Genomic DNA, 17960 nt, shown 5'->3' with positions numbered 1-17960 from the left:
CTTAGCTTTGGGAATTCAGTCCACTCTTTCATGCTATACAAATTACATTAGTGAGGTCCTAGAAGAGTACTGGGTGCTTTTCAGCACCTAATACCTATGAGCATTAAGTCTGTCTTCCAGTTGTTTCCACAGTGTAATAATGTGCTCTTAAACTGTTGTCACAGGCAACATGGCTGTCACGGCCAGGAGTGTAAGTCTGCTTTGTCTTTTCTCGCCCCGACTTCTAACTGCTGTTTGTGCCACCCACATGTAATGTCAAGTGAGGCAGGTATACCTAGCGTTCTGTGAGTTACCACTGCTAATTTTTTTTAGAAGTGAAAGTTAATGTCATTAAAGGAAAACATACTGATCAAATACCTAAATCATACATACTACATACTGTTTCCTAAAATCACTGGTAAGAGTCAATTATGGCTCATTCTGAAAATTAAGCCATTCAGCTACAGCAGTACTAGAAGTGACGTGTGTGTGTGTGTGGAAAACCTCTCACCAACAGGCAGCAGCAGAGGCTGATGAAGCAGTTGAAGAGGAGGCACCAGATTCGCCGGGCGTAGAAAAGCAGGATAAAGAAAAGGACCAGAAGGAGCTTAAAAAACTGCGCTGTAAGCTGTTCCCTCATTTGCTGGTGGTGGATCCTAGGTTTTAAATAAATGCCCATATAAAAATGCAGTTTTCAAGTATTAGAAAAGTGACAGGGCCAAGTACTGTCTTGTTGTTCTTCATTGTTTTTAACCACAGTGTTCATCCATATGATGTCCTCATATTCTACAGTACACTTCTCTTGAAGCCTCTAGGAAGCTGGGCTTTGTTAAGTTAAAAATACATAGCGCACACCTTTAATCCCAGCACTCGGGAGGCAGAGCCAGGCGGATCTCTGTGAGTTCGAGGCCAGCCTGGGCTACCAAGTGAGTTCCAGGAGAGGCGCAAAGCTACACAGAGAAACCCTGTCTCGAAAAACCAAAAAAAAAAAAAAAAAAAAAAAAAAAACCATAGTTTTGCATAGAGTCTTAGGCATTTGGAAGCCCAAAGTCAAGGGAAAATTGTTCCACCCCTACCCCAGGCACCAGGCAGCCCACTGTCATGTGCTTATGCACACAGCCATGCGCTCAGATCTCCAGAGCACAGACAGGCGAGAGCAGAGCTAGGCCAGTAGTTTTAAGAAGGACAGTTTTGAGCTCAGAAGTATATTATTGATGTTGGCCATTAGCTGTGACTCCACACCTTTTCCAGTTTCTCTTAACTAATCCATGTGCTTAACTAAGGATTTCCTGACCTCCTAATTAAATGATTAGAAAGCCAGTTCTACTTTTGTTTTCCAACAATATAATGAAGATTTTACACACACACCATCACCACCACACAGCAATGTTAACACAAAATTTTGTGATTTGTAAGGGCTTCTATGTGGTCCAGGCTGTCGTTAAGCTCCCTGTGAAGCCAAGACTGGCCTTGAGCTCTTGATCCTCCTGCCTCCATGTCTCATAGAGGGGATTATAGGCATATGTCACCAAGCCTGTCTTAAAATTTTTATTCTTGATTGATATATTCTTTACCGTTAATGTTCTCTAAGCATAATTATTTTTTAACAAATTTCATGTTAGTGTAGCTCATAAATCAGGATCAAAGGTATTATAGAACAGGCTTTGTGTGCTCCATTCTTATGTAAGAGTACAGATAATTATAAAAGCATTAGATACAAATATGTGGACTTTTCAGACTCTTAAGCAGTTCACTAGAATAGGAATTTTGGTTTATGTTGTGAATTTTGCGTGTGTGGTCTTTTACCTCTGATACTGATGGAAAAGTAAAATCACTTGTTAAGATCTTGACTCATACCAAAGAAAGTATAGGTGTAGCCTGCTTTTAGTGATAAAAATGATAATTTTGCTTAAAATTAAAATAACCATTTCTTCTGTGATGTTTGTTGGTTTGTTTGTTTGTTTAATTTTTGGGCCATGGATCGACATATTTTGAGTCATCTGTAGAAAAACTTTTACTAGAAAAGTTTCCTGAAATAACCTAGTATCTGTTTGTCTAAAGCAATGAAAGGATCCAGCATGGATTCTTCAGAGCAGAAGAAAACTAAGAAAAACTTAAAGAAGTTTCTTACCCGACGCCCCACATTGCAAGCTGTTCGTGAGAAAGGTTATATCAAAGGTATGTACAAGAAGTGGTATTTACAATAGTGAATGTTAGCTGAATCAGAAATAAGGTGTTTGAAGTTAAAACTGAACATTTTTAACATTTTCATTTTTTATCCCTTAAGTTTTCAACTACACAGATGAAGGTATTTGAATAATTACCATTGATTTTTTTTTTAAATGCGCGTGTAAAGTGTAGCTAAAACATGGAACCAGGCATAAATCCCAAACTACATTTTTGAAGCCCTTTATCAGAGAAGAACAGATGAGATGTGTGCTGGGTGGGCATTGGAGTTCTTAGATGTCATGAAAATTTTTGATTTTGCGTTGCCAAGATCAGAAGTTAGAAATGTGACAGACAACCACAAACAGCATGAGCGCAAACAGGACGCCTAGTTCTGTTCCTGATTGTTTGCTCTTAGTCTAATTTAAGGGAATTTTAAAATTGGTAAAAGATGTTTCCCCCAATTGTATGTTTCGTAATTCATTTATGATCACTGTAATGCACCAGCAAGTAGGAAAGTGTTTCTTAAATGCACATATGTCTTCGTATATCTACAGTTCTTATAACTGTGTTTAACACCGAAGATTACAATTTTAAATTTGTGACTCATGTCACTGGCATTTATTCAGAAGTAAAGGTGAAGGTAATATATAATGTGCATGTATGAGTCTGGTTATGAGGTTTGTAACAGAGACTCTCACCGGAAATCTGTTTGCAAAGCATCTTCTCAGTTGAAAAGCAAAGATGAGTCTCATTAAGGATAGATATAAGACTTCTAAAATATGCAAGAATTGACTGATTCACATTAGCAACTGTGCCTGGGTTTAGTGGAACACATCTATATTCCTAGTGCTTGGGAGGTGAAAGCATATAGATCAGAAGTTCAAGGTTATCCTCAGCTGTATAACTCAGCATGGGTTGAGATCATGTTTCAAAAAACAGACAAGCAAAAACAGAAAAATGTGGCTCAAGAGATGAGTCAGTGGTTAAGAATGTGTACTGCTCCTGCAGAGGACCACTGTTTTGTTCCCAGCACCCTAGGGGGCTTACAACCTCCTGTAACTACAGCTCCAGGGGATCCAGTGCCTTTGACCTCCATGGACACATGCCCATACCCATGCATAGACATAAAATAAAAATAATTAAAACCTCAACAAAACAAAACGAAGTAACAATCTGTCTTAGTGTTTCTATTGCTGTGGAGAGACACCATGACCACAGTAACTCTTATAAAGGAAAACGTTTTAATTGGGGATGGCTTACAGTGTTAGAGGTTTAGTCTGTTATCTTCATGGTGGTGGGACATGGTACTATACAGGCAGACATGGTGCTAGAGAAGGAGCTGAGAGTTCTACATCCTGATCTGCAGGAGCAGAAGGAGAGACTGCCACACTGGGTGTGGCTTGAACATATATGAGACCTCAAAGCCCACCTTGATAGTGACACACTTCTTCCAACAAGGTCACACCTCCTAATAGTGCTACTCTGTATGGGCCGAGCATTCAAACACATGAGTCTGTGGGGACCATACCTATTCAAACCATCATACAATCTTAGGGGTTACAAATAAGTACTAATGGATAAAGCATGTAGGTTGGTTTGTTGGTTAGAGCCTTCAAAAAAGAGACAGGAGGGTCATAGAAACAACTAAGTTCATCAGGCTTTCTCACTGAGAAATACTGAGTTGTCACCTTGTGGAGGTACAGCACTTCAGACGTTTTATTATCGTCAATACTTAGCATATATATGCAAGGTCTAAACTGTTTGTTTAAAAGATTAATGGAACAGCTTTTGAAACACATTTTGTGGAATTGAGTGTCAGCACAAGAAGAGTACATAGCTTGTTTTGGTAGTTTTTAAATTATTTGGGTATTTTCTAAGTGCTATGCATGAGCATAGGAGCCGTGAGCACTTGCTGGTAAGAACTGCAAGGTTCTTGCCCTCAGCATTTACTGGAGTGGCAGGCAGACAGGGTAATAATATGAACAGTGGTGAATACTGTGAGCCTTTTCCAGTAATCCAGTAGAAAGTGATTGGAATTGGTTTTTTTAGGAAAGGATAGTTGGATTTTTCTAAGGAGGTGATTTTTGCCTGAGACCAGGGTTAAAGAAAGGGAACCAACCGTATTTAGGGACCATGCTCTCTCTGCAGGAGGAATAAAAACACAAAGCCTTCTCGGCAAGAGTGAATTGTAGTCTTAGAGTTTATTCGGAAAGATTGATGTGAGGTTGGAGGAGGCACATGTGTGCACGCTGAAGAACTTAGCCGTTTTCTGAACTGACATTCAGCAGTGTGATACATTTAAAAAATCTCTTTCAGATCAGGTGTTTGGATCTAATCTTGCTAATCTGTGTCAGAGAGAGAATGGGACAGTGCCAAAATTTGTGAAGTTATGCATTGAGCACGTCGAAGAACATGGTAAGAGGATGCTTCCAAGTTTTGTTTTTCACGTTAAGCAAAACAGATTGTTTCAGCACCAGAATCCCTAGGGCTGGGCCAGCAAGGCGACTCAGAGGTAAAGTGCTAGCCACCAGGCTGAGGACCTGAGAGAGAGAAAAAGAACCATTTTCTACAAGGTCCTTTGACCTTCACACAAGTACTGTGGCACCCCTCGCACGTACGCATAGTAAATAAGTGTAACAAAAGCTCTTAGAAGATTTTATGATTTTTGAGTGAGGCAACTAGAAGTTCCTTATGGTCCTGAAAGTATAAAAAGAAATGAAGCATTTGTGTGCAGAAATATTACATAATTTCACCTGTTTTAAATTATGGCCTTCAGGCATCATTCAGTGTTTGATATGTCACTATGGTGTCACCCCAAGTCTTTTGGAGTTACCAGTGCTTAAATGAAGGCAGTGGTGACTGAAGCTAAGTTCAGGGACTGATGTGCTGGTGGGGTTGCTCCAAGGATGCTGTTCACTCAATGAGAGAATGCTTGTGTAGGATAGAAAGGAGAGTTCAACTATAGAGTGTCGGGATGCATACATCCTTATAGGTCATTGCCTGAGAGTACGGCTAACTAATTAGTATTTTATTTCACTTTGACATATACTTAGTCTAGCTCCTTCTGTCTTATGACTGACAGTGTATTGGTTGTAGTCACAGCATCTGTGTGTATCAGAAGCATCTGGCACAGTTAGCAGCTTGTGTTACTTCATTTGGAACTTCTGCCAGTTTTGGATCTTTGGCCCATTGACTCTGTCAATGTGACAGTCAAGGCTTCACACTGTTTACTTGCTTTATTTGAGGCTAAATAATTAATAGTTACTATAAATATGCTTTGTTTGGTATGTACAGCTTTGTTATTTAATAAATACTATTTTTTTTGGTTTAATTATATGAGTTTCAAATGATTCTGGCCATACATGAAAGAATAAGTATTATCACATGATTTGTTCTCTATAGAACCACTAGTTACGAGCTTTTGGTAAGTCTGCCATAAGCAAGTGGTGTGACAGACACTGGAAAAGAGTGCCGGTTCTTTCGTATATGCATTTACATTTTCAAGTTGTGTACAAAAATGGATCAAACATTTACTTTTTAAACCATCCTCAGTTTATCTCAGCTGTTGGTATTTTGAGTTTTGTGAGATGTTTTGCATGAGCAAAGCTACAGTGTACTTGATAAACAGAATTTCTGGTGTTTATTAAACAGAATTCATAGTAAATTGCCACCTCATTCCCCTGCCAAGAGTCTAAAAAGCCATTTAGAGAAAGAGACTATTTGTCCGTTTCATTTTCAGCTAATGCTGAGATTAAGACTTCTGAAGCTGGATACAGTGTGTCTGTAGCTCCAACTGCTTGGGCAGCTGAAGCAGAGGACTGCTTGAGCCCAGGATATTGAGGCCAGCCTGGTCAACATTGTAAAATCCCCAAATGGAGACATTTATGCATCTTTAGAAGCAGCAATGAGTTTCTTTCAAACATGAACTATTACTTCCTTGTAGGTTTAGATGTTGATGGTATCTACAGAGTAAGTGGCAACCTTGCAGTCATCCAGAAGCTGAGATTTGCAGTCAATCATGGTAAGAGGGCACACCCTACTGTTACGTCCACCAGCACTGCCCAGAGCTTTAAGAACTGGTTCAAAGCAGCTTTTAAAATGTCTTGTTCCCCCGTTTTCAGATGAGAAATTGGATCTGAGTGACAGTAAATGGGAAGACATTCATGTCGTCACTGGAGCACTCAAAATGTTTTTTCGAGAATTACCAGAACCCCTTTTTACATTCAATCATTTCAATGATTTTGTGAATGCAATTAGTAAGTATGTTGTTTACTCAGTTTTTTTTTTCCCCCCTTAATACTGAAAATCATTTTACAAATTAAGCTGTTGGATGGTTTGGTCTTTTTTAAACAAGTTTTTCAGTGGGTTGTATAACTCCAGAGATTTTAAATGTGACCACCAGATGTCACTGTGTATCACCAAACACCAGCTTCCCAACTGTGTCACTGCCTTTCATTCTACTTCCTACTGTTTTAGAACAAGACCCAAGGCAGCGTGTCACTGCCGTTAAGGACCTAATCAGACAGTTGCCAAAGCCAAATCAGGATACAATGCAGATTCTGTTTAGACACCTCAAAAGGTAAGAGACTGTACGGGTAGGAAGTGTGGGGTAGTACAGTGGAGGAGAGCCCGAGGGGCAGGAGCACCCAGACCCCATTCCGTTCCTAGATGGGTCACTTGCTGTCATTGTAAGTTTTTAAAAGAAACTCAGCTTGTAGCATTTATTTCTTCTAGTAAAAAGCGTTAGTGTGAAGACTTGGTTCAAGTTGGTATTTTCTGTAAAGTGTTTATATAATGCTCACCCCACAGTAGGTGTTCTGACAAGTCTGAGGTTAATTAACACCAAGATGAGATGAGATGGTCTAAGTGAGGCATGTTACATTGTTTTAAAACAGAGCTTTCGTGGCCCTGGATTACTGCTTCACAGCTACTTTAATACGTGGTTTTGTTCATGTTTGGAACATGGAAATAGTAAAGCAGGGCTGGCGAGATGGCTCAGCATGGAAAGGCTTGTGCCAGTGAATCTGAGGGTCTGTGTTCAGTCCCCAGCCCCACACGGTAGGAGGAGATAACTGGCTCTCACAAGTTGTCCTCCTAACTTCCACATGTGCCCTGTGGCTCATGTACACACACACACACACACACACACACACACACACACACACACACACTAAATAAGCGTGAAAATAATAAAATATTAAAGTACCAATTAGAGACAATTTTTTAATAATATTAAATTGAAACTTGTGATTTTTATTCCCCGATGAAGTACCCTCCCCATGTAGAAGGTAGATCACTCTTACCTGAATTACAACACATATTTAAGTCTATATCCTATTCTGAAAACGAAGCTAAAATACCACACATTTAAAGTTTGCCACAGTATGTATAATGCTGATCTTTCAGCTGTTAGTTAAGAACCTGGCTCCATGTAGCAGCCAGGTTGAAGTTACATGGTTAAGCCCTGCCTGTCTCTCTTTCTAAATGCAGACTATTGGGTTTGTAATACAATTCAAAGTTCTCCTCTGTTTTTTAAACACGTTTGTTTTCTCTCTCTAGGGTTATAGAAAATGGAGAAAAAAACCGAATGACCTATCAGAGTATAGCAATTGTTTTTGGCCCCACTCTGCTAAAGCCAGAAAGAGAGACTGGTAATATAGCGGTTCATACTGTGTATCAAAACCAGATTGTAGAGCTGATTCTCCTGGAATTAAGCACTGTCTTTGGACGCTGACTCATGAGAAACAACTGTGGTATAGAAGCTGGATTCCAGAGATTTCAAGTCTTATCCATGGTGTGTTTCATTTTGGACCAAGCAGAGACTGATTTTGCACTTTTCTGAGGGTCAGAGAGGAAGAGGAGAGTGGAGATGCCAGCGGGGCCCTCATTTGCTGCTTAGTTGCAAGCAAACAGCAAGCTATGACTGTGTGTAATTTTGGGTTCATTTTATCCTGGATGCTTGCATTTCATACTCTGAATATCAATGAAAATCAAAACTCAGAATTCTAACCAGTCATATACACTGGATAATTTGGTAAGGAAAACTGTGTGGGTCCCTGTGTTGTTGCCCTTGCTGTCCCCAAACTGGATAATGTAGATTCCTTCTCATGCTCTGTAAGCTCTTTACTTGGTACAATGATAGTCACTGTCATTTTAAAAAACGCTCCTGGGCGTTGAAAACAAATGAAGTTGATCCATTTGAGACCTGTGTACTGCCTTTTTCAGGGTTTCTGCGTGAGTGCTGAAGCTCATAACCCAGGTAGAATCCCTGGGTGAAGGTTTGCTGTCTGATTTTGCTGTCTCACAGTATCCTTGCTGGAACCTTAGTTGCTTGTTGGGACAGCACACTGACAGTACTTAAAACACTGTGATATACTGGAGTTCTGGTTAGTCTAAGTCAAATCAGGGTATTTGGTACCTGTCTTGCTGTTCTGAATTATAGCTAACAATCCTGATTATATTTAGTGCCATATTGAGTACTTGGTATGACCCTGTGGAAACAGATGTTGTTTGATGTAAATATGGGCTAAGGACTTAATATAATTTAGCTTATGTATATACCTGTGTTGTCTAGGCTCAGAGTACATCTAACCCAATGTTTCTAATCATGACATTGGTAACCGTTTCCATGAATATTAGGCTTTCTCCAGAAATAGGCCATTATTTGGGAAAGTTAAACCGTGCACTTTTAGGTTTTAATTACATTTACAGGCAGATCACTGCAGTGAGAATGGTACTGGGAAATACTGACTGAGTAGACTTGCTAAATAGTGAACACACTACAAGAGGAGCATTTTAGGTTATTTAATATGTACAGAAGACATTAGGAAAATCATTATAGAATTCTAACCCCCACTTGAATAGTGGAAACCTGTGTAAATTAGATGGATGTTGGATAGAAAATGACACTGCGAAATTTGAGTATTTTCTTTTTACATTACTAATGTAGATTGATTTGTATAATAAAACAGGGTTTGGAAGGTTTTGTTACAGGGAGGCATGGTCTGTTGAAGATTTTTAAATGTATTTTTCTAGATTAACTGCTGTATATGAAATGTCTAATCTAATAAAGGAAACTATAATATGCTTAGAGTTTTTTTTCCATTGGAGATGTGCATTTTGGTTCTTAATTTTTTGTTGTTGTTTTATTTACTGACATACTTTTATACCTCATTTCAGAAAATCAACCAAATCCATATTTCCTGTGGCAGATCGACTTTCCCTACTCCTCTGTTTTCTGTTCTTTCTGTACCAACAGCTCCCTAACACCACACACTTCTTCATCAGCGTTTGGAAGGAAATGATTTGTGACCATGATTCTTTTTATAATTTCCAGATTGCCTTCCTGGGGAACAATTTATGTGTGTGTGTACGATCTGTGCAGAACCTTTTTCCTAAGTCTTGTGGCTAAGATACGTCTGTGCTGTAATCTTCTTAAATATACAACAGGCTAAGCTGCTTGCCAGTGGACACAGATTGCTTCGGGTGGGGAGAAGTTCCAGATCAGCACGTGCAGAACTGCAGGTGCCGTTAATAATGCATTGTGCTTTAGGGCTCTTGTGTCTTGACTATGTACCAGGAAACCAGTTAGACTTAAGTCTGTGATCTGTGGTGTTCTTTCTCTTGGTGGTCATGAACATGTCAAAGGGTTAAAATTGTCCTGTGTTTCTTGTTTCAAAGTACATGTGTGTATGCAAAGTCCTTAATGTTGTATTGGTCTACCACTAATAATTGTATTGTAATAGTAGTGTATGTACAATGAGATCAGTGTCTTGTGTTTTCATCCTTTGTGAATTAAAAATTATCAATTGTTTTTGTAATAACAAAACCAGTAATATTTTCCTGTCTTGACAACTCGATTTTTTAGCAGAAAATATATTAAAAGCTAAAAATAAATGTTATCAGTGGAATTTCATTTACTAACAGGCCTTTCTTCAAGATATCACAAAAGAGACAATGGAAAGAAAAAGTGTATTCAAATCACTATTAAAATTCTAGTTGAAAAATACTTCCTTAAATTTTGTATCAATGAGGTATTTTACCTTTTACTCTGAAGAATATGAAATATCTCTGAAAAGATGTTGTTTTAGGTAGTGGTGAATCCAATTAATTTTTTTTTCTTTTGTGAAGACTATAAATAAAATAATGAATTCAGCCCAACTTCAGACTTAATGGCCGAGAGGCCATGTTCATAGAAATACATCCACACATAAGTATGTATATAGTTTTTGCCCATGGACGTGAAACTCACTAAAACTAGTAGTGACTGATGCCTGGAGACCCGTGACTGTTCTGATGGCAGCACTTACACTTTGAAAGCCACATACTGGATAGTAAGTCTGCAGCAGCAGAAAAAGTACTCTGTACTTGTGCCAAGAATGTTTTTTCTACCTAGTGAGAGAGAGAAGCTTCTAACAAAAGTAAGTGTGGAATTTCCTAGGAGTTAGTACTCCTCAGACGTCTGTATAGGAGTATACAGCAGTGTCCAGAGTACTTAGAGGACAGCCTGCTCTCACTGGTCTAGGAAAAATCACATGTTCTAATACTGCCCTCGGACAGACGTGTGGAAGTGCTTAGAAAGTAGGATTTTGTGTAGTTCACTTTGTGTCTAAACTCTAGCCCTCAGCCCTGATCTGATGGTTCTCATTCAGGAAGTGCACCTCCAGACTAGAAAAGGTATTTAATATGCCCGATGTTCAGTTTATGTCATTAGTGTGGGAAATGGAGCGCATTTTTTAAAAACATTTTCTAGTACAACTAATAGAGTCCTCTTAACTGTGACTTTTAGTTTGAAATAAAAGAAAAAAAATAAGCAAATGGGTACAGAAAACGAGCAGACTTATAACAGTGGTGTATTGAAGTCTCCTGGAAATCCATGAGCTTTAAAGTCAGGCCGAACCAAGCCAGACTGCTTAGTGGAGAAAGGGGAGGCACGGGATGCCTGATGAGATGGTCTCTAACTGCCAGGGCAAGTGAGTCTCCTGAAGAATCCCAATGAGTCTTCTCCATGCAGCTCTGTAGACCAAGGGTGGTGGTGAGTATATTCAGCTTGGTTGCACTTTCTCACATTACCCTTATGTGGGTCTGGCACTTGAGTGAACCCTTTGATTTCCTTTTGCTGCCCTTCTCCCATGGCACCATGTGAGCAGAAGCATTTTCAGTGCTCACATACGGCAGTTGCAGAACAAGGTAATGACTGGACAAACCACAATATACACTTAGCGAAGTCTGATTTCTTTTCCTTCCTACACGCTCCCTCCCGTTATTTTACTTCCTGCCAGTGTACCCAGATAAGCATGCTTTGGTAAAGATGTTTAATTACTGAGGCTGGTAGTCAGCGCTTCTAAGTAGTTCTGATACTTGTGGTTCATGGCAAGTGACACTGACGCTTGTCCTGAGCCATACACTACTGATGAAAAAACATCAGAATGACATGCAATGCTGAGCAGCTCTAGCAGCAGGCCCTTCCAGGGGAAGAAGTGGCTCAGGGACCTGGAGGTTCTGCATAACATTCAAAGCCTTTGATCCCTTTGGGGCATTTTGAAAGTTCACATTTAGGCAAGAGCAATGGGAAACTGTTTTGAACTGATAAATGAAAGGCTAGTAGGAGCCTTCATAGCCATAGGGGATTTGTTTTAACAGGCCTGGATTGCTTATGAATGCCCCAAATTACAAGCATACTCATTAACTAAAGCCTGAGGCTGAAAGGAACTAGTTCCCCCTATCAATAAAAATCTATTAAGTATATTAATAAATTCTGGGCTGTTTGATCAAAGTTATTTTTATTAACATTTTCATTATATGATATATTTTGATCATGTTTTTCTATTCCAGATTCTCCCTGCTTCCCTACACACCAAACTTCCTTATCTCAAAAAAGAACAAAACAAAAAGATGAAAATCAAAACAACCAATAAGACAAAAAAATGACAAAATAAAATTTTTAAAAAAAAGCCACAAAACAAATAGACAAAAGTACCACATGGAGTTCATTTTGTGTTGGCCAGTTTCTCTTGGGCATGGGACGTGCTCTGATATGAGCTTGCTATGCCCAGTGAGACTCCATTGGAGAAAACTGGTTCTTCCTTTGTCAGTGGATAGCAATTGCAGACAGCTTCTTAGTACAGGGTTGAAGCCTGTGTCTGTTGTCCCTGCACCCCATTTCAATGCTGGGACCCCATCTGGCTTGAACACATGTAGGTCTTATTTAGGCTGCTACAGTCTCTGCGAGTTGATATGTGTATCAGCCCCGTTGTGTCTGACACTTGAAGTTACCCACCACCTCTGGCTCTTAGAATCTTCTCTTCTGCATAGATCCTGAGCCCTGAGGGGAGGGGTTTGATGAAGATGTTTCCTTTAGGACTGAGTGCTCCAAGGTTTCTCCCTCTCTTTACATTGTCCAGTTGCGTATCTCTTGATTTCCTTCTAATGGAAGAAGCAGCTTCTCTGATGAGGGTTGAGCAATGCACTGAACTATGGGTAAAGCAACAAGTCATTAGGAGGCATCTTATTGCTCTGAGGAGCTACTTTCGATTGTCAGTTTAACATCAATTTGAGTTGTGCCTTATTCATAAATGATCACCTTGGGGATGCCTAAAGCCTTGGACAGTACCAAACTAATTATTCCTATCTGTATTTGTCCATCCATTTATATATATTTGTTTCTTCTTATGTGTGGGCTCTGTATTTGTGGATTCAGCCCATCAGCGATCAAAAATATCCAGCATAGCAAATATTACGTTTTTGTAAGTGATCAAGATGACTTAAATTATATGGGAACATGCGTAGGCTCAAAACTGTAATACAGTAAATACTGTAGCTTTAAGGCTTCTGTGGATTTTAGTATCTGCTAGGGAAGACAGTCTTAGAACTGAGAGATCAAGGCACTGTTTTTCCAGTGTAGCCTGCAACATTGTCAGGGACAACCAGCATTAATCTGTCCTTCCATGTTTTGTTTTTATAACTTGGTGATGTCCTCACTTTGTTTTGTTTTTTCATCACTACACTTGCACTGTGGGGCCATCATTAAATAAAAGAAGTTAACTTGAAAGCAAACACTGGTTCATCTGATAGCCCCAGATAACTACCGGGTGATACAGGAAGTGTATACAGTGTGGCTTTGCCAAACAAAAGGATGATTTGTCTCAGGCAGGATAGAGATTTCATCTTTCTACTCAGAACAGTGAACAAATTTATCAACTATTTTTTGGATTTTCCATTTACTAATTTAGAACTACCACTGTACAGTTTTGTCACAAACAGCTGTAATCACAGAAAGAAAGTGCAGGAAGGGAGGGGCTATTATAAGGCACATTCCAGATCTAGATCAATATTACCATTTGGGGGGGCATAACTTGTTTCTTTTTGTTTGTTTGTTTTTTGTTTTGTTTTGTTTTGTTTTTCCAGACAGGGTTTCTCTGTGTAGTTTTGGTGCCTGTCCTGGATCTCGCTCTGTAGACCAGGCTGGCCTCAAACTCACAGAGATCACCTCCCGAGTGCTGGGATTAAAGGCATGTGCCACCGCTGCCCGGCTCATTTTGGGTCTTATTGTCAGACTAAGATAATTTTATGTGACATTGAAATTCTACTCTTTTATACATTATATAGGTGGCATGGGGTGGGGCCTGGCTTCTATCTCTTCATTCTGGCTGCATAGAAAATAAACCAGCATCTCTCTCCCGCTCCCTCCTTCCCTCCCTCCCTCCCTGGCAAAGAATTAAGACTCAAGTGTTCTTTTTGCACCCGTTGGTGTTCCTGGACAGACCATTGTGTGTATTCGTCTCTTCAGTGTGTGGACTTTCAGTTAGTTCTGTATAACAGCGCTGTCCAAATACTGTAGGTGTCAACCACATGTGAAAGTTCTTTGTGGTAAAACACAGTTAAGATTTGCTATTTTAAGCAGGTAGCTGCATGGCTGAACATGTATCGTGTGCAGCCATGTGCGCCTCCATCTCCACAACTTCACCTCACTGAGACTTGCCCTCTTACTGAACAACGACACCCACCTCCACCTCAAGCCCTTGGCCTATACATTTCTGTTTTCTGTCTCTGTAGTTGTAACTAATTCATCGAAATGGAGTCATACAGTATTTGCCTTTTTATGACTGGCTGTTCATTTCCTCGTGTCTTTAAGGTACTTTCATTTATAGTATATGATAGGGTTCCCATCCTTTTACAGGTTGAATTACATTTTTTTTTTTTTTTTTTTTTTACTTATTGTCTATCGGTAGGCAGGGTGGTTCTCACATCTTGGTCACTGTGGATAATGCTGTTAGAAGACAGTATGGATAACTATCTCTTTACATCCCAGCACTTGATGGGAAGCAGAAGCAGGAGGATCTCTGTGAGTTATCGGCCAAGCCTGTGTTACAGAATAAGAACCAGCCTTGTGAGGCCCTGATTGACAGCAGCAAAAAAGACTCTTGGCAGTGGTGTTGAATCTGACTTCAAAGATGACAAGACAAATTGACTGTCATGACATTTTGTGTTTAAAAGAAATTTTAAAAGTGGGGCAGAGGGGACCCACAAAGAGGGCTAGAATATTTACAATCATATCTGGTAAGGAACTGAGATGCAAAACTCAAAAACCCAATTCAAAACAAGCAAAGGACTTGAATATTTACTCCAAAATACATGGATAGCCATTGAGCCTGTGAAAAGAAGCCCAGTGTCTGGTCAAAGAAGTCAGTTTGGTGTTTTTGTTTTTGTTTTTTTTTTTTTTTTCCGAGACAGGGTTTCTCTGTGTAGTTTTGCGCCTTTCCTGGAACTCACTTGGTAGTCCAGGCTGGCCTCGAACTCACAGAGATCCACCTGGCTCTGCCTCCCGAGTGCTGGGATTAAAGGCGTGCGCCACCACCGCCCGGCTAGAAGTCAGTTTGGAAAGAGATTTCAGCCTCACACCCATAGGGTGGCTGCTTGCAGGAAAGATAGATGTAAGGATGTGGAGAGACTGGAATGCTTGCACCAGTTAGCAGTCCCCTGTTGAGGATGCAAAACCACTGTCATTTCAGAAGACTTGTTCTTCTCAATAACTCCTTAGTATAGTAACCTGTGGTGATATATTGTGTCCCCCAATATATTGTGCACCCTAATAAAACTTACCTGGGGTCAGAGAACAGAACAGCCACTAGATTAGACATAGAGGCCAGACTGTGGTGGCATTCACCCTTAATCCTAGCATTCCGGAGGCAGAGATCCATCTGGATCCCTGTGAGTTCAAGGCCACACTGGAAACAGAGCCAGGCATGGCGGCACACACCTTTAATCCTAGGAAGTGATGGCAGGAAGCAGAAAGGTATATAAAGCATGAGGACCAGGAACTAGAGGCTTTTAAGGTTTTAGGCTTTTTAGTAGCAATTCAGCGGAGACACTTTTGGGTGAGGACTCGGAGGCTTCCAGTCTGAAGAAACAGTATCTGATGAGGAGCTGTCAAGGTGACAAGGTGAGGGTGGCTGTGGCTTGTTCCTATTCCTCCCATCTTTCAGAATTTACCCAAATATCTGGCTCCGGGTTTGTTTTTTTTTTGTTTTTTTTTTGTTTTTTTTAATAAGACCATTTAGCAATTTGTGTTACAGTAACCACATTTCAGATGCCCAGTAGTAGTAACATCTTGTGGCCAGCATTATCTCATCCTCAGAGAACATTTCTGAAGATTGATTGTGAAGAATAAATAATTATGAAACAAAAATTTTTTACCAAGTTCTTAGGTAAAAGAACTAAGGCATAGAATGTTTGGTTGTTGCCCAAGACACTAGAGTTTAACATTAGGGAGGGAATATAGTTTCTATAGAGGGTTTCCAAGCCTGAAGACCTGTCACAGCATGGACCTACCTCTGGTAGCATTAGGGCTACCAGAGAAGGCAGAATGTAGTGTGATTTCCAGTTACAGTTCATCAAAAATGGGTTTAAAAAAAGACACATTGGAACTGTTTTAAAAGAAACCTCATTCTCGTCATAGGGGTGGGCTGTACTAAGAACCTGCTCAGAAACCGTGTTACAAACATATTTAAATGTTAGGAATTGGTGGGAAAGATTTTCTAAATCCTATTTTAGGGACTCTGTAGAACCAGTGAAAGCCTTGGGATCTGAGCTGCTTCACTCCACCCCTACAGACTTCAGGGGTGTCCTGGAGATAGCAGGGAGGTCTCTGGGTGCCTGCCTGCCATCCACCCTCTGCAGACTGCAGGGCTGTCCTGGAGGGGAGGGTGTCTCTGGGTGCCTGCCTGCCTGCCTGCCATCCACCCTCTGCAGACTGCAGGGGTGTTCTGGAGCTAGCAGGGAGGTCTCTGGGTGCCTGCCTGCCATCCACCCTCTGCAGACTGCAGGGGTGTCCTGGAGAGAGCAGGGTGGTCTCTGGGTGCCTGCCTGCCATTCACCCTCTGCAGACTGCAGGGGTGTTCTGGAGATAGCAGGGGGCGGGGGTGGTCTCTGGGTGCCTAACATCCAGGCATGAATGGAAGAATGTTGGTATTCTCGAAACAAGTCACTGGGTCTGCACGTGATTGCGTCAGCTGCCTGCTGAAGTGTGGATTAAACTTCACAGGAAGAGCCTCCAGAACAGGTGGGCAATTTGTATTTTTGTTTTTCATCAAATTACTGTTTGGTTTATTTTAAGAGTGCAGGCCACGCCCCCCCCCCCCCCCCCCGAGGTAATACTCATGCATAGTTAACAGACAATGTTCTAGTTGAAGAAGCTGTTATGGATGTATTTTTAACCTTGTTCTAAAGGCTTTCTATGAATAAGGTTCTTTAAATTCTGGAAAGGGAGTGTGGTTCCCTTCAATCCAGCTTATTGTGTTTCAGTTCAGACTGAGATCGTGGGAATTCGGCTTCTCCCTCTAGAGCAGTGGACTCACCCCTGCTTCTCACCAAGAGCCCAGGGACAGGAAGCTTCTTGTCAGCCTTCTCCCTTCCTACTCTGTTCCCATTGTTTGCTTTCACAGTTGAGTTGCTCCCCTGGAGCTGTGATAGGACTTCCTGAGGACTGTCCTATCCTTCAAGTGTCCAGCTTTTCCTGGAGAAGATGGACTCAAGTGACAAAGGCATGGGGTGGGGGGAGGCGGTGTGTGTCAAAAAAGCCAACACTACCATGTTGAGAAAGAAACTAGATCATTTCGGTCAAGCAAGAATCCTAGCATCCTTGGGTAATAGTTCTATGTGTTCTGTGAATCCCACCTTTGGTTAAAGAACCAATCTAAAGGAACATCCCTGATACACAGTTACTGACCTATAGTTAGTTACATCCTGTCTCCCGACCCACTGTTAGTCAAGCTGGTCCCCTGGGCATTGCCAGTGACCATGGCTGGGCATCCTTAGCCATCAAACTGTTTTTTGTCAATGCCCCGCTGCCATCAAATTCCACAAAACAAACATCACCCGGTATGAGGTGGCTCTTTTAAACCATGTGTCCAGAAACACCCATGGGAAGAATATGAACAACCTACCAGGAAGTCCTCCCTTACTCACTGAACAAATTCTGTGCATTTGTTGGATGTTTAGGATTATGCTGTCCTCTGGGGCTACAATCGTGACCAGAACAAACAGGGCTGCTCACACATTCACAGTCAAAATTGACGTTGGCTGCTGCATCTCGGACGTATTGAAGATGACCAGTTGCAGTAGCTCTTTTAAAAGTCCCTCAGGGCCGAGCATGGAGGTTCGTGCCTCTAAAGGATGACCAGTAACTGCAGAGTTCCAGGATGGAGCCTTGCACTAAAGAAAATGTGCTGAAAGTGAGAGTGGGATGGAGGCGGTAACCAAGCTGATGTGGATCAAAGTGGGAAAGAGAAGACACCAAAATCCATCTGCAGGGT

General features: G+C 40.9%; 1 protein-coding gene across 6 annotated transcripts in view; it reads left to right on the top strand.

Annotated features, from left to right (window-relative positions):
- The window catches only part of Arhgap12 (Rho GTPase activating protein 12), a 107144-nt gene extending 97095 nt beyond the window's left edge, over positions 1-10049 (top strand). For all 6 annotated transcript variants that reach the window (XM_059263740.1, XM_059263739.1, XM_059263738.1 and 3 more), the window contains 7 exons: positions 497-602; positions 2041-2157; positions 4465-4563; positions 6092-6169; positions 6270-6404; positions 6625-6727; positions 7708-10049. In XM_059263740.1, the coding sequence (XP_059119723.1) occupies positions 497-602; positions 2041-2157; positions 4465-4563; positions 6092-6169; positions 6270-6404; positions 6625-6727; positions 7708-7882 (813 nt within the window). In that variant the 3' untranslated portion in view covers positions 7883-10049. The remainder of the gene's footprint in view (positions 1-496; positions 603-2040; positions 2158-4464; positions 4564-6091; positions 6170-6269; positions 6405-6624; positions 6728-7707) is intronic.
- Positions 10050-17960: the final 7911 nt, after the last annotated feature.

Source organism: Peromyscus eremicus, chromosome 5, assembly GCF_949786415.1.
Source record: "Peromyscus eremicus chromosome 5, PerEre_H2_v1, whole genome shotgun sequence".
NCBI lineage: Eukaryota > Metazoa > Chordata > Mammalia > Rodentia > Cricetidae > Peromyscus > Peromyscus eremicus.
This window is presented reverse-complemented; position numbering and strand designations above follow the sequence as displayed.